Here is a 16,001-nt window from a genome sequence, read left to right on the forward strand (position 1 = left end):
CTGATGATCACATCACCAATGCAGTATCACATCTTAGTTGTTTATGTACTAATACCATGACAAACTACGTGCAACCAGTGCAACTTCCAGACCACAAGACTTCATCTTACGGACGTGCTAATATCACCCAGTATGAAAAAGGGACGACTTCAGAAAACGACACTTCATTGCAAGGACAAGCGACGAGAAAGATGAATCTCTTTACGCAGACGAAAAAAGAGAAGGAACAAATATCATTGACCCTTTCACCACCATACCGTCACAGCAAAGTGTGTCCAAGAAGGGAAAGGATTCAGTAGACCTAAAGGGGTATATTAGCATCCAAATGACTCAGACAGCAACTTCGAGAACATTTAGGACGATGACTTACACCTACATGGTGAAATTTAAAGACTTCGAGTTTGACGTTCCACCTGAGGAAGCAGCAGGTTTTGTTAAGGATCTACTTTACTCACTGTTAGAGGAACTCAAACGTCTGTACCAAGTCAGAGATCGAGGTCGTTTGAGCCTATCTATGTATTAAGATAGTTTGAACTCTCCTGTATGTCTCGGGTTTAGCACACCTGCAGAATTAACTTCCAAACTTTTTGAGGGCTATTAAAAACGTGCAGACGATGAGAGAAACATTTGACATCACTGATGGAAAAGTGACCATTCATATGGCATACGTTGTACTTCCATGGCAAGAAGACGATGACTGCACTTGATCTGCTTACCGATAAGTGTACCTAGCACGATGGACATAACAGCAGATTTACGAATGAAAGGGAGTACGTGACGGGAAAGAAGCGGACCAGATTTTAAACAACGTGTGTGACAGATGTAGAGAGAAACATGAACTTTCTCCCATTTGATTGTTTGGTACTTGATTGTTTTGGTACACCTGCAGAATGAACTTCTTCCAAACTTTTGAGGGCTATTGAAGACGTGCAGACGATAAGAGAAAAATTTGACATCACCGATGGAAAAGTGATCATTCATATGTCATACGTTATACCTCTATGGGAAGAAGACACTGACTGCACTAGATCTGCTTACCGATAGGTGTACCTAGCACGATGGACATAACATCAGATTTACGAATGAAAGGGGAGTACGTGATGGAAAAGAAGTGGTAGTTGACCAGATTTTAAACAACGTTTGTGACAGATATAGAGAGAAATATGAACTTTGTCCAATTTGATTGTTTGTTGCTTGTTGTGTTTTAGCTTTTTCTTATAAATGAACATTTAGTGTAAATACGTTGTATATGCAGCGATTTTTAGAAAGGCGTGAGCTTTAATTTTAAAAAGTAGTTTACTAGAACCAAGAACTAAATAACTCGTAAATAGGTTTGTTTCATGTCCAAATGTGTATGTTTTAAATGGATAGTGATTAGACCAAAGCACAGGCCAGAGAGCCCATGTACATACTTCAATAAATGTTTTTGTACCCATAGAATAGACTTTTCTTTTTCGAGTCTCTGTTCTATTTGTGAGTCTTTCTTTATAAAATTTCTGTCCTCGTTTCTGTGTGTTTCCATCTTCCTTGCTTGAATGTGTACTTGTTTGTTTCTGTACGACTATGGTTGTCCCTATTAACCTTTGTCCCTATAAATGCATTTCACCCTCTAAATAGTTTTGACCCTATAAAGACCGTGACGTCACCCATGTTCAATTCCCCAGATGTCATTCCTATGTTAAATTCCCATTGTCCCTATAGATGCCCGCCCATGTTAAATTCTCATAGACCCCATAGTGCCGGGACATCTTTTAGACTGGGACTTCCATTGACCCTGTACAAGTCCAAGATTCTACCCCATGGTAAATTTCCCATAGACCCTAAACAGTTCCACGACCTTTTTGACTGGGATTTACATAGACCCAAAGTATCCCACTATACTACTTACGTATATCACGTACATAACTACGTAGTGATCTGTGCACAGATATAATGTTTACAAGTCGTAGATAATCGGTATAATCCAAAATCAGCCAGTAGTGTAGGCAAATGTCAGTCTGCCACCAGCCGTCGGAACGTCAACTCTCTGAGCCGAGCCGTTGCAGGTGAGGCGGAACGGGGACTGCATGGGGTGACGAGGATAAGTGAGAATTACAAGTGAATCTACCCGTCACTGAGTTTTCCATCACAACTCTTTATCAAATTACAAATGTCACCTGACACCACCGTCACTAAATTATTCAATGGTAACTCATACCACGTTTTGATTCACTTTAAATACGCTCTGTAAATAAATTCCAAATATGAACGAAATAAATAAAGTCTAGCTAGACACAATTACTGCAATTAAAATATGTGGATAGCACATAATTGGCCGATATGGACAGCCCGACTTAGGTAATTTTTACATTTTGTAAAGACTTGTAATCGAACGCCTTTTCAAAGCCAAATGGAATAAAACTTAGAGTCAGACATTCTCGGTGCAGCAGATCCATAGTATTTTCTTCTTTTCTTAGAGATGACCGCTCCGATGGCCTAGTGGTTAGAGCGTCCGCCTCGGATGCGGGAGGTCGAGGGTTCGAACCCCGGCCGAGTCATACGAAAGACTTATAAAAATGGTAGCAACAGCTGCCTAGCTAGGCACTCAGCATTAAGAGGTAGTGTTAGGACTGGTCGGCCTGGTGTCAGGATAATGTGACTGAGTGGGACATCATGCTACATGTCTAAGGCATGATGCCCCAGCCCTATACATCACTAGAAACTGTTACACTGCAGACATCGTAGCAGACATCCTAGCGATATGACTGAATTTTTTAAAGCTACGTTACAAATCCAAAATTACTCTCTCTCTCTCTCTCTCTCTCTCTCTCTCTCTCTCTTAGGAATGGGTTGCAGGTGTAATGGTCTTCACCTCGCTTGCTGACCTTTCTCCAGCGCCCCAACCGTTTTACCCTCCATGAAGCTCTCTTGACCGCAGTGACTACCTTCAGTGCGGAAGTGTCTGCTTTTAAGTCAACCTCATTTGGGCATTAAGCACTTCCATTCCTTCTTTTGTCACTGATGCCTCAGCTAACAGTCTCCGACGAGGGGGGGGGGTCCATTGGCTGCATTGGTTGTCATCTGCGCGAGATTGGTCGTATATGGCAGATAGTCCTCTTCCTTCGTTACGTTCTGTATAGTGCGAAGGGGCCCCGAACGACCGAGTGGTCTAAAGCACTTTCCGTTACGGATCACTGCCATCTCACCTCTGCCTGCGGCTGTTCGAGTCTCGGATTCAGCTAATGTGGGTATGTGAGAAAGCTTGCCAGTAGCTTCTCGTGGGTCAGTGGTTCTTTCCGGGGTTTTCCCTGGTTCTTCCTCCACCATTAATACTCGCCGCCAAATATAGCCTATCGTGTGCTGCAAAATGGCGTTAAAACCAACAACAAAAACAAGTAATGTGCGAATGTTGGATTAGGGTGATCTCTAACTACACAGACCACGCCTCGGCGACCACAGCCCGACATCTCACCTCCTCATCTATGACGGCTCTACTCCCTTATGTTCACTTCCTGCCAGCACTTTTTCTTTCAGGGCACCTTTTCCTTATTTTACTATAACAGTCATTTTTACCCATAACAATAAATTAAAAAGTGCGACGTGAACGTTTAACACCAATCGATCATGGTCGAATAGCCGCACACGATTGTTATTCTAAGATAGACATAGTCAAGACACTTGTCTGGTGCCAGCCGTCGAAGAGTACCCATCCTGGGAGCATTTGTAGATGAGAAGGGAAGTGGATTACCTGTCGTCATCAAGGATGTAACCGGTGCAGGGAAGTTGACTACTCCCCCTATCGAAGCTCAGGAGTAGATGTGCCAGGCAAGTTGCTTAAAATATGATTGGATTTCAGGCACAATAGCCACGGGGACAATCACTTCCAAACTGGGTATAACGCTTGGAGGGTTCGAGTACGAGGGGTAAGCCAGGAAATGACACCTGACGGATGGAGGTGAAGACAAACCTACCCACAAATCATACATTATAAGTAACTAGGGGCTGTCTGCTTATATTTCGAAAACCCATTTCGATTACAACTCTATACAATTACAAATTGGATCATTCGACCAATCGTCAAAACCAAAACCGTCAGTTCAGCTTGAACTTTGAAAATCAATAAAGACCACTAAAGTTTCGAAGGGCAACTAACACACTGTATTGATTTCCACTAACTTAACCCATTAAGGGCACCCTGTAAGCTATATTGTATATTTGGATGAAATAGGTAAACTGAAACTAGACACAATTATGATGATTAAAATATGTGGCTAACACATAATTGACCGATAGGGACATCCCAAGAAAGATAACCGAGCAGAATGTGTCTACGACAATATCACATGCGTTTTAATTCAAGATTCCTTTACGGCTTGTCGCTGCTGGACTTGCCTTTTCCCAGTTTGTCCTGAAACTGACTCCGATCGATTACATTGTACGTTATGTGTACATTTATAAACCAGTCGTACGTTGCCGAAGAGCCGAAAAACGACTTAAATTTAATCGCAGTCAGTAGTGTAGGCAGTCAGCATGTAGAATTATATAGTTTCAAACGTAGAAAAGTGTAATTCTCTCGCTTATATATTTCCCCAAAATATGTGCTACATCGTCCTTACCAAACCAATGGTAAACTATCGCTGGTTAAGAGAGTTAGAGTTTTCAGAAACTCATAAATATATTGGTAAAGTATGTATACATCAGCTTTCGGCGTTTATTTTCGGTTGACCACTTGTAAATAATAGACACTTAAGGAGCTATCATTGTCCTACTAATAAACTGTTTTAGTGATATGCGAAATCTGACCACACGCTTATTATATGTGAACCGCTTCATGTAAACTCGCGTAAGAAAAATGGTGATATATATATATATATATATATATATATATATATATATATATATATATATATGTGTGTGTGTGTTTGAAAGTTTTTTAAATGCATGTATCGAGCACAGTCTGGGGCAGATGATGGGTTTCACATTTAGACCAATCAAACCTTATATTTATGGTATTTGCAATTATATCAATTACTTCAACAATGCTAAATGCATGTACATCGTTAGTTTTTTTTAATGTTACCATTTCCGATACTGAAATAGATATTTTTTTAAATACTCTTTCTATTCGTCAAAGATTTTGCTGATTTTTAAATTTGTATGCAATAACATTTTTGAGACACTTCTTACTTATCAACTATTTTACTATTTCAGCAAGATATTGACGTTGAAATATAGTGCAATTCATCACTTAGATGTGTGTGGCACACAATTCACATTTTCCTTCAAACATATCGTATTTTTTAGCTCCCTTCCAGTTAATCGCTCCGGTGGCCTAGTGGTTAGAGCGTCCGCCTCAGATACGAGAGGTCGCGGGTCCGAACCCTGGCCGAATCATACCAAAGACTTATTTTTAAAAAAATTGTACTAACATCTGCCTCGCTAGGCGCTCAGCATCAAGAGGTTAGTGTTAGGACTGGTCGGCCTGGTGTCAGGATAATGGGACTGGGTGGGACATCATGCTAGATGTCTGCAGCATGATGCCCCAGTGCTAGACGTCACTAGAAACTGCCACACTGCAGATATCGTATCGATATGACTGAAAAATTGTTAAAGCTACATTAAAAATCCACATCACACACACACACCCCCTTCCAGTTTAGTTTGGAAAACCTATGATTCCTTGTACCGGAATTTGTTACAATTATTTTCTTCTCTTGTAGCACATATATTTAAAATGGTTAAAACTTAGGAGATCTTCAAAATTCCGACAAACTCACGTTTAAGAGAAATAAAAAGCACAAGATGACCAAGTTTGTATATATTTATTTGTCAGCCAGCTCACCTTTTTCTTAAAACTATAACTTTCCGTAAGAAATCAACGTGTTCATGTTCGATAACATAATTATCAAAATAACTCCAAATCTTTCATCTTGGTAACAATAACGGTAAATCAATATTTTCAAAATGTTTCAACTAAATATTATACTGCAAATAATGATAAAAGTAAATGTCTTGTTTATTAGCCTCAACAGTGATTCTCTTTTTAACAAAAAAAAAAACAAAAAACGAATCATTGTGTTATAAAATCAACCCTAAATATAAACACTCATCAAATATTTCCCAGCGATGTGTTACCGGATAAAACAGAGAAACGCGCAGATTGCTTTAATTCCAGATATTACTAATTTTGTTGTTTTTTTTTCCAACATTGACTTTTAATCTCCATTATTTGCAGTATATAAATCATTTTTCCTCTCTCCCATGACCTGGTTGGTTTTACGGGCGCCGCTGATGACTTTGAGATAATCTCTCTCTATTTTGACATATTCTCCGCTGCTGTTTGGTGTTTACAAAGTCCATGCCTGTCTGCTCTTTGATGTTATCTTCCCATATCTTCTTTTCTGTCTGTCTTGTTTCCTGTTCTCTCACTGGGCCCTGTATAATTGCATTTGACAGGGCAGATGAGCGTGAGACGTGACCATACCATCTTTGTTTGCATTTCTTTACGGTGGTGGTCATGATACTAATGCGCGTCTCCTCATTAGAGACGTGGTCTAAGTAAAAGATTTCCTGGATCCTTCGATAACATCTCATTTCTAAAGTATTTATTTTTCTCTCTAGTTCTGTTGTCAGGGTCTATGTCTCACATGCATGCAGGAATACAGACATAACGATGGAGTGCATAACCTTGATCTGGGACAAAGCGTAATAGTGTGGTCTTTACAAATATGTTTCAGCCTAGCCTGTGCAGTTGTTGTCTTCCTAATCATGGAAAGAACCTCAGGTTTTGAACCTTCATCAGAGGTTATAGTCACTATGCCTAGCTTTTGTCCATTCACATTTATTTCCTCTTGGATACCACTTGCGTTGTTTGTCATTAGCTTGGTCGTTTCATCGCTGATCTATATCCCGTACCTTAGTGATGCTTAGTTGACACGGTTCACAATGGTCTCCAGTTCTTCTTCACCTCCTGCTAAGCCATCGATGTCATCGGCGATGCACATGTTGGTAATTGTTCAGCTTCAATTACTGAACTACTTCCATGATCTTTCAAGGCATCGGACTTATTGCTTTCCAGATAAATGTTGAAGATAGTGAATGAGAGAAGGTACCCCTGTCTGACTCCGACTGTGGTTTTGAACCAATCTCCAATGTTGCCATTGACAAGATCTGCGCTAGTAGCAATGTCATACGGGTTTTCTATGGCGCTGACTAGTTTTGTGTTTATGTTGTATATCCGTATTGTAGACCACAAGGCTGCATTTCATACCTTGTTGAGGGACTTCCTGAAGTCAATGAAGACATGATAGAGGTCATGTTGATGTTGCAGATACTTTTTACAGAAGATTCTAAGATTGAAGGTCTGTCGAATAGTGCTAAGCCCTGCTCTGAAACCTGCATGTTCTTCAGCTTGGGATTTTATTCTGTTGATGATATTCTTAAGCATAACCTTGTTTGGGTGACTGATGAGGCTGATTATGTGGCCTGGGTGACTGATGAGGCTGATTATGTGGCCTGGGTGACTGATGAGGCTGATTATTCGGTAGTTCTGGCACAGCTGCAGATTCCCTATCTTAGGAACAGTGATGATCAGAGACTGGGTCCACTGGGTAGGCCATTCCAATGTTAGCCAGGCTGTGTTGAAAATCGTTTTGAGGACATCTATAATGGAGGTTCCTCCAGCATGAACAAGTTCTGATGGTATATTTTCTACTCCAGCTGACTTCCGTCTCTTTAGTGCCTTTACTGCAGCCTCTACTTCTTCCTGACGATCGGGTGGTCATCCTCTGTTGTGGTCAGTGGGAAGTTTTGTACATCTTGGTCTCCAGAAGGCTCCTGATTGTAAGTTATGGACATTATTCAGTCCATATGTTAAGATTGTCTTGATCTTGTGTGAGACTCTTACCAGCATGGTCCTGGATCGTGGTTGATCTAACCTGGCCTCATTTGTTAGGTCTTTCGCCAACTGGTATGCCTTTTACCGTTATTCTGATTCGTAATTGTCTCGATTTCCTTACATTGGTCATCTATCCAGCTTTCCTTCGCTTTCTTTCAGCTCTTCTTAACCTTGTTGTTAATCTCCCTGTATTTCTCTGCTCCTTCATTGTCTTATTGCTTTCTCGTCAGTTTCCTCCTCACAGCACAGAGGTCGATGATATCTGCTGTGACTCAAAGCTTCAGTATCCTATGATGTTTGCCAAGGATCTCGCTAGCTGTTCCTATCACGGCCTTGTTGAAGATGATGATCTAGGAGTCTAGGTTTATTTCTTAGAATTGTGAGTGAAAATTTTCCGCTTATATCTTTAAGCCTTTAAAGTTCAAACATGATCCTAATCTGTCGTGGTTTCTTGGTCTTCCTCAGACGAAGTTTGATAGTCATCATCAGCATGTTATGATCGTTTCTTATGTCAACTCATCGGAAGCTACGTAGTCTGGCAATGTTAACGCTAGACCTGAGGCGCTTCACCTTGATGCAGTCAATCTGTGATATTTTACCTCTAGATTGTGCCAAGACCATCTTCTATATATTTGTTTTTTATATTTTTTTTTTGGGGGGGGGGGATGGGCGACAGGGGTGTTATTGTAGCATTATGTTATTTTAGGTCGCTATGTACAGGAACTTGTGTCCTCTCCCTTTGGTTTGTTCATTACAGTATGGACCAGAGATTTATCACCAGTCTGCTGGTGCATCCTCTGTCACCTTGATGTTCCATTCTCCTTGAATAACTAGATGGATGTCTGGTCAATGAGAGTTTGAAGCCTAGTCGTAGGGCGCCTCAATTTTACCGTCATCAAGTTTAGATGTTGGGTCATAAACCTTTTGGATGGTGATGAAGGGAGATGCCCTCAACCTCTATGATGCTGATGTTGAAACAAGATGTCCTCAAGCGAGTGGTAATCTTCCTATTAGAAACTGGTTCACAAGCGGATGGTAATCTTCCTATTAGACACTGGTCGACAAGCGGATGGTAATCTTCCTATTAGACACTGGTCGACAAGCGGATGGTAATCTTCCTATTAGACACTGGTCGACAAGCAGGTGGTAATCTTCCTATTAGACACTGGTCGACAAAATCCCATGACTGCCATCATAGAGTCCTTATGTACCATAAATCCTCATCCATGCTCATGCTTGTCCTCATAACCACTGCAGTAAATCTTTTGTCCTTCATATGTTGATCTATCTCAGCGTATCTCGCTGAGTCCAATGATGTACCACTGGTATCTCCTCATCTCATGGTTTAGCTCGGCGAGTTTCCTTGCTGGTCTTAATGTCCTGACACTCTACGCTTTTATGATGATGTTATCTCTTGAAGGTACTTTGATGCCGCCATGTCGGCCAATTCTGCGCGTCGGGTAATTCTGCGCAATGATACGTCATTTCTGTAAACACTGGATCACGTGTTATTTTGGTTCAAAAATCCATTTTGTATCAAGAAAGAACGACCGTACTTTAATTAGGGAAAGTGATATTCATAAAGTGTACAAAAATATCCCACATTTAGACTCGAAATGCACACAAAAATGTGATTTCTAAATGGCAACGTGAAGACCCACTTAATGACCTTCTTGAACCTGTAACCCAGAAAATTCGATTTAGTATGCATCTTTTAGAATCATACAAATAAATACATTATATAAAAGATGGAAATGTGTACCTTAAAACAAAACTGTATTTTAATCCAAGTTTCCAATTTTGCAAGAAGTTGTCCCACACGTAAAATATCGCCTGCTACCGAACGTGTCTACTTGCCGCTAGAACATAAATTCTCAACAAATTCACCGGCGTATAGCCTGTTTCTAAATTCTGTAGTAATTTTTCCCCATCAACAAGACGTTGTAAACACATTACATCCTATTCATTGTTGTTTTTCTTCCACATAATAGCTTATTTTTCATAAAATGTTGAACTTTCCTAACATTTTTACAAGATCGGTTTAGTTATCTTAATATCTCTTGCCATTTATTGGTATTTGTACATTGAATTTTGTAAAACTAGCTATAAACCTGACCTAATTACTCGACTGCACTGCTGACAGAGACAGCCCAAAGTAATATATTTCATTTCTATAGCACGACAGATAAATATTACATCTTTTCAAAGCTGTGCGCAGAATAGGCCGACATATCACTAGTCAGGAAAACAGGGGGGTGAGGGTGGTATCCTCTGTGTCAAAAATTAATATTATTTTGAACAGAATATTCTGGTGACAATTGCATCTTTTCAAATGGTAAGCATTGCTGTATTTTATTTTTGTCAATCGCTCGAATTCGGTATGCGTTTTGCTTCAATATTGGAAACGAAAACCTTAGGTGCGCAGAAATGCCCGACAGCAGGTGCGCAGAAATGTCCGACAGCACAACATATGCATCACCTCCGTCCTGGTGTTCTGCGGATGGCAATCTGGGTGGCGACCGATCCGATATGAGAACTCTATCCACTTTTTATTCAGATATCAAGAATGACATACCAGCCTTAAGCTGTGATTATGTACTAATTGATTTTAATTTAGTCATGGATCTAGAATATGGTTCATATAATTACAAAATGCTAAGCAATCCCAATGCAAGAGAGGGGTTTCTTGGTCTATGTAAAGAATATAACTGGATTGAAATTTGGCAAGATAGAGACATTTTGATACAAAAAAGATACACCTGAAGAAGAAGCAACCATATTAAGCACACCAGTCTAGAATGTTCTTCCTTTTCCAGAAAATCTTTTTACAGTGGCGAAAGAGACTATGATAGAACATGGCTACAGAACTGACCCTCGTAAAAATGAGCTTGGCCTTTAGAAAATCTGATAAATGTAAACAGTTGCGAAATTAAATAACTCATTATTAATTGATTCAGGTTAGAGTTCTTTTGTTAAAGACATAATTTATCATTTCAAACGTCAATACGTCTGCTCTAAACCAGCATCTAATTTTGAGCAAACTCCAGCTTCTGTTTTTCAGTTTTTACCAGAAATTATCAATTCTTGTTTGAAAAGATACTATTAGAAATTAGCGGAAAACCATCTCCTAATCAGCCTTCAAAAAAGGACAAGATCAACTGGGAGGGCAACCTATTAATGAAATTAAATAATTTAGAACAAATTAAGGAATTCAGAAATTTCAAATGTTAGACAGCACGAAGACTCATCTAATGAAAATTCGCAGAAGAAAAAAAAAACGGAAGTCGTGAGAATAAGATCCAGGGCATAATGGATGGAAGAAGGGGATCGGTTATAAAAACATTTTTTTTTAAATTTGGTAATTAGAAACTAAAGAGATAAAATGATACATAACATATTAAAATCGAATAAAACATACTGGTAATCAGAAATTTTGAATGAATTAAAATCATATTATCAGGGTTCTATACACAGCATAAGGTGGATACAGGCGATACTGAAACAACTGCAAGTCTAAAATCCATTCCAAAAGATAAAAGCCCAGGATCACGTCGGTTTATAGCTGAATTGTTCAAATTCTTTTGGAAAAAATATTAGTTCATACTGCGGAAGGGCAATTAGTGTTTGCTATAATTCTAGGGTGCTATCATCGATTCAAACGAAATGTACAATATCTTGTCTTCCAAAACCAAAACAGTATTTTGAAGAATTCTAGACCCAAAGCCTTACTTAATGTTGATTACAAAATTGCATCATGATGTATCGCAAATAGACTAAAGCATGTTCTTCCAGCTATTATTAGTAATGATCAAACAGGTTTCATGAAAGAGAAGATATGTAGGGGAATATATCCGTACCCTATATGATAATAAGTTTTCTGCAAGAAAATATAACATACCTGTGCTTCGCTTAATTGACTTTGAGAAAGCTTTTGACACCTGCATAGCAAAATTATTAAAATATATTTCATAAATTGGATAAAACATGTGTACAAAAATATTAAATCAGGCATTATTGTAAATGAACAATGTTCATCGTGGTTTGATATTAGATGGGGCTACATACAAGGTTATCCTCTGTCCCCCTATGTTTTCCTTCTGTGTGTAGATATATTAACCTACGTGATCAGAAAAAATCCAATTATTAAAGGAATACAAAAAAATCATGCATAAGTTTTATCTCACAGTATACAGATGACACTGCATTCACGCTTGATGGCTCTGAAAAGTCATTTAAATCAAACTTGGATCGTATTTATCGATACTCTAACTATTCAGACATTAATTTAAATATCGATAAAGCAAAAGCAATATAGGTTAAAAGTAGAACGAGCAGACATATAAATACTTCTCAGAATACCACTGGGATTCATCTGAATTCTTTTACCTAGGCATACATGTTCCACAGAGCTAACAAAATGGTTAAATTAAACAGTGGTAACAAAATCAAGGAGATAAACAAAACACTTCTGCACTGGTCAGAAAGGTCATTACCTACCTTTATGTAAAATAACAATTCGTATTATCAATATATACGTATCTATTAATGAGTTAAAGAAAATCCCACAAATTGTGTACTTGAAGAACTAGATTCACTTTTCAAGAATATTTGGGTTGGAGCAAGATACAAAATTAAAAGGAAAGTAATTACTAAAGAGTAAAAAGTGGTTGAAATCACTATATTTTGTGTCTCAGATTGAGATAGCCTGAATCCGATTAAGATAGCCTGAATCAGAAGTATGACTACTCTTGTTTGTTTTATTGTGTCTTAGGTTTTATATTAAGGTTGTCTACATCAGAATTATTCATTCCTATCTCAAAATCTGTAGTGAAGTCAGTTAATTGTGTAATGGTTATAATTTGGGACGATTTATTTAAATTATTCAATGAAATTACAAAGTGCTCATTGACTTTAGTACCAAAGCACTATTTGAGAATTATTGTGAGTTCATTTAAAGACATTTGGATTATGTCATTGTGATACATCAATATTTTCAGCACATCCGCTCATTCAAGGCTACTGAAACGTCGGCAGATTCTAAATTTGAATTCATTCAGAACACTTTATACGTTTGGACATGTGAAATATCTTTTAGGATCATTTGGGATTTAATTCATAATTCTGTAAGCTACTTTGAAATTTTCGCTTTGTATTTTAGGGAAATAAAATATTTGTTGCATTTTACAAAATATGTTCATTTTCGCACTTTTCCGTAATTAAATATCAGAGTCGTAACAGTATGTATGTGTGTGTGTGTGTGTGTGTGTGTGTTTGTAGGTAGGTAGATAGGTATACAATGTCTCCCTTTGTAACCTACCTCTCTCTCTCTCTCTCTCTCTCTCTCTCTCTCTGCCCCATAAACATGTGGACACATATTTATTCTAGTTACCATTTAATCTTTATCCACTGCCAATCACTATACCATATTAACTCATATAAGTGTTAACCGTGAATCCGTTTTCCCCAACCTTGACACCGTAAATGTGTCCGAGGAAACAAAAAAAAAATATTTAAAAAATTTGGAAATTGACTACAACGCCATTGCAGAAGACAGAAATATATCCAAATGATAGTAATATCGATCTTTCTATTCAGACATATTTTAGATAAAAATGCATTCATTTTTATATTTAAAAAAAAAAACAACTTATATCGCCCGTTTCGTAGATTCTGCAAGAGAGAGAGAGAGAGAGAGAGTGTGTGTGTGTGTGTGTGTGTGTGTGTAGTCGTCATTTTGAGCAACTGATTAATTGCATTTATATCGCAAAATTTATCCTGGCACTATATCTATGTTAATATATGTGACACGGACATGTGGAGACTGTAGTTATACACCTGCTATATCGATTATATTATTTGTATCCTGCTATATCGATTATGTTATTTGTATCCTGCTATATCGATTATATTATTTGTATCTATCTTCAGGAGGAACTATTGATATTACAATTCATGAGCTAATGCCAGGAGGGCAACTAAAGGAACTTTACAAAGCCACAGGTGGGGCTTGGGGAGGAACTGAAGTGGACGAGGCATACAAGCAATTCATTATCAGCCTTGTCGGGAACCCTGTTTTTCAACGCTTTTGTAAAGAAAATAAAGACGACCACATCCATATGTTCAGGGACTTCGAGATAAAGAAGAGAGACGTCAGTCCGGAAAAAGATTCAGACGTGATCATCCGCCTTCCATTTTCGCTGAAAGAAACTTTCCTGAAAAGTGGCGAAGATCTTTGCAACGCCATCAAACAAACAAGGTATGCTAATGAAGTATCCCTGGTGGGTGACAAGCTTCGTATTCATGCCTCTGTAGTAAAAAGGTTCTTTGCCAATTCACTTGAAAATACCATCTCCCACGTGAAAGAATTGATGAAGAATGACCTTGTGCGGACAGTATCGGGAATTTTGATGGTGGGAGGTTATTCCGAAAGCAAGATGCTTCAGCATGCCATTAAGGATAACTTTCCCAATGTCAAGGTCATTTTACCGTATGAGGCAAGCTTAGTTGTCCTAAAGGGCGCTGTCATATTTGGCCACACCCCTTCCGTTATCGTTCAACGTGTGTGCAGATACACGTATGGTTTGAACACAAGCGTACCATTTGATCCCAGAATACACGACAGAAATAAATTGATATCTACCGATGATGGGCTAAAATGTACAGACATTTTCCAAAAGCACGTTGAAGTTGGCCAAACTATCATACAGGACCAGCTCCAAATCCTAGGGGGATCCTTTTGGCCGACGTTCAATTACCAGACAGATATTTCATTTGAAATCTACTGCTCCAATAAGAAATCTCCAATGTACGTCACAGATGAAGGATGTATAAAGCTGGGTCAGATCACTGTTTTGGTTCTTGATATGAGTGTACCTATATATCAAAGAGAATTCATCCTTTCCATGTCATTTAGTGGCACAGAAATCGAAGTTTCGGCGAAAGAAAAAAGAACAGGGAGATGTACCAAGACAACTGTAAACTTTTTAGGTTAACGACTGGTTCTTTTCAGTGTATGTTGAATATCGCGTGTTTGGAATTGTCCATAATGCGTAACCCCATCTAACAATAACACAACCCAATCAAACAATAACACAACCCAGTATAACAATAACACAATCCAGTATAACAATAACACTAAACTTTGCATACAATGAAACTTTCTTTTCTATAGTTTGCTTGCTTTTGTTTGATATGTGCTGAACATAAACCTTGCATTTTGTTTTTATTCATATATCTGCCAAACTTATCCTCAATATTGTTTATGGACTACACATATTGTTTATGGACTAGACATATTTTTTATGGATTAGATATATTTGCAGTGGACTAGAGATATTGTTTATGGACCAGAGATATTGTTTTAAGGACTAGAGATATTTGCAGTGGTTAACGCTAGTCATATAGGCCAGGTACTACTTGAAAGAAAATTGCATTGCCGAGACAAGAGTTTGTTTAAAATGCATTGATTCTGCAAATGTTAACCTAGGAAGTAAGAATTTTCGAATATTTGTCAATTGATTTAATTCGAAATCGAAACAAGACAATTACGATGAACCAGCAATCATTTGTATCTAAACTGGAAATATTTTTAAATTGCATTGTTGACATATTCAGCCAATTTAAACATAAACATATTCAATATTTATATATTTATGTATGTAGCACAGTTTCGTAAGAAAATGATATATATGTATATACACACACATTACTGGTAGAGTCCACACACTCCAGAAACTAGCATAATATCCAAAATCAAATACTCTGTATTATATTCATTTATATAAACTTGCATATCCAAATAAATCTGTTTTATTATATCCATTTTTATAAACTTGCATATCCAATTCAATGTTTTATTATATCCCTTTGTATAAACTAGCATATCCAAATCAAACCCGCTTTGTCATTTCGATTGTATAAACAATTGCAGTAAACAAAGGACATACCTGACTATTGCAGCCGTAAGAATTCACGTGTTATAAATGATGCAAACCATTCTTAGACAGTAACAATTGGCGATGTTTTGCAGGACTTTGGGTTTAAGAGTGGTGAGTGACCTTGTGCCTCGTGACAATGGTAGCTATTACTGAATGGGCTTGCTAACACGAATATACACGGCTGTAAT

General features: G+C 38.1%; 1 protein-coding gene across 1 annotated transcript in view; it reads left to right on the plus strand.

The window, feature by feature from the left end:
* The window catches only part of LOC149800505 (heat shock 70 kDa protein 12A-like), a 30,316-nt gene extending 14,623 nt beyond the window's left edge, over positions 1–15,693 (plus strand). The window contains exon 5 of the mRNA XM_089960132.1: positions 13,805–15,693. Coding sequence (XP_089816258.1) covers positions 13,805–14,868 — 1,064 coding nt within the window. The 3' untranslated portion in view covers positions 14,869–15,693. The remainder of the gene's footprint in view (positions 1–13,804) is intronic.
* Positions 15,694–16,001: the final 308 nt, after the last annotated feature.

Source organism: Sinohyriopsis cumingii, chromosome 5, assembly GCF_028554795.1.
Source record: "Sinohyriopsis cumingii isolate HCF-2022 chromosome 5, ASM2855479v2, whole genome shotgun sequence".
In the NCBI taxonomy this organism is placed as follows: Eukaryota; Metazoa; Mollusca; class Bivalvia; order Unionida; family Unionidae; genus Sinohyriopsis; species Sinohyriopsis cumingii.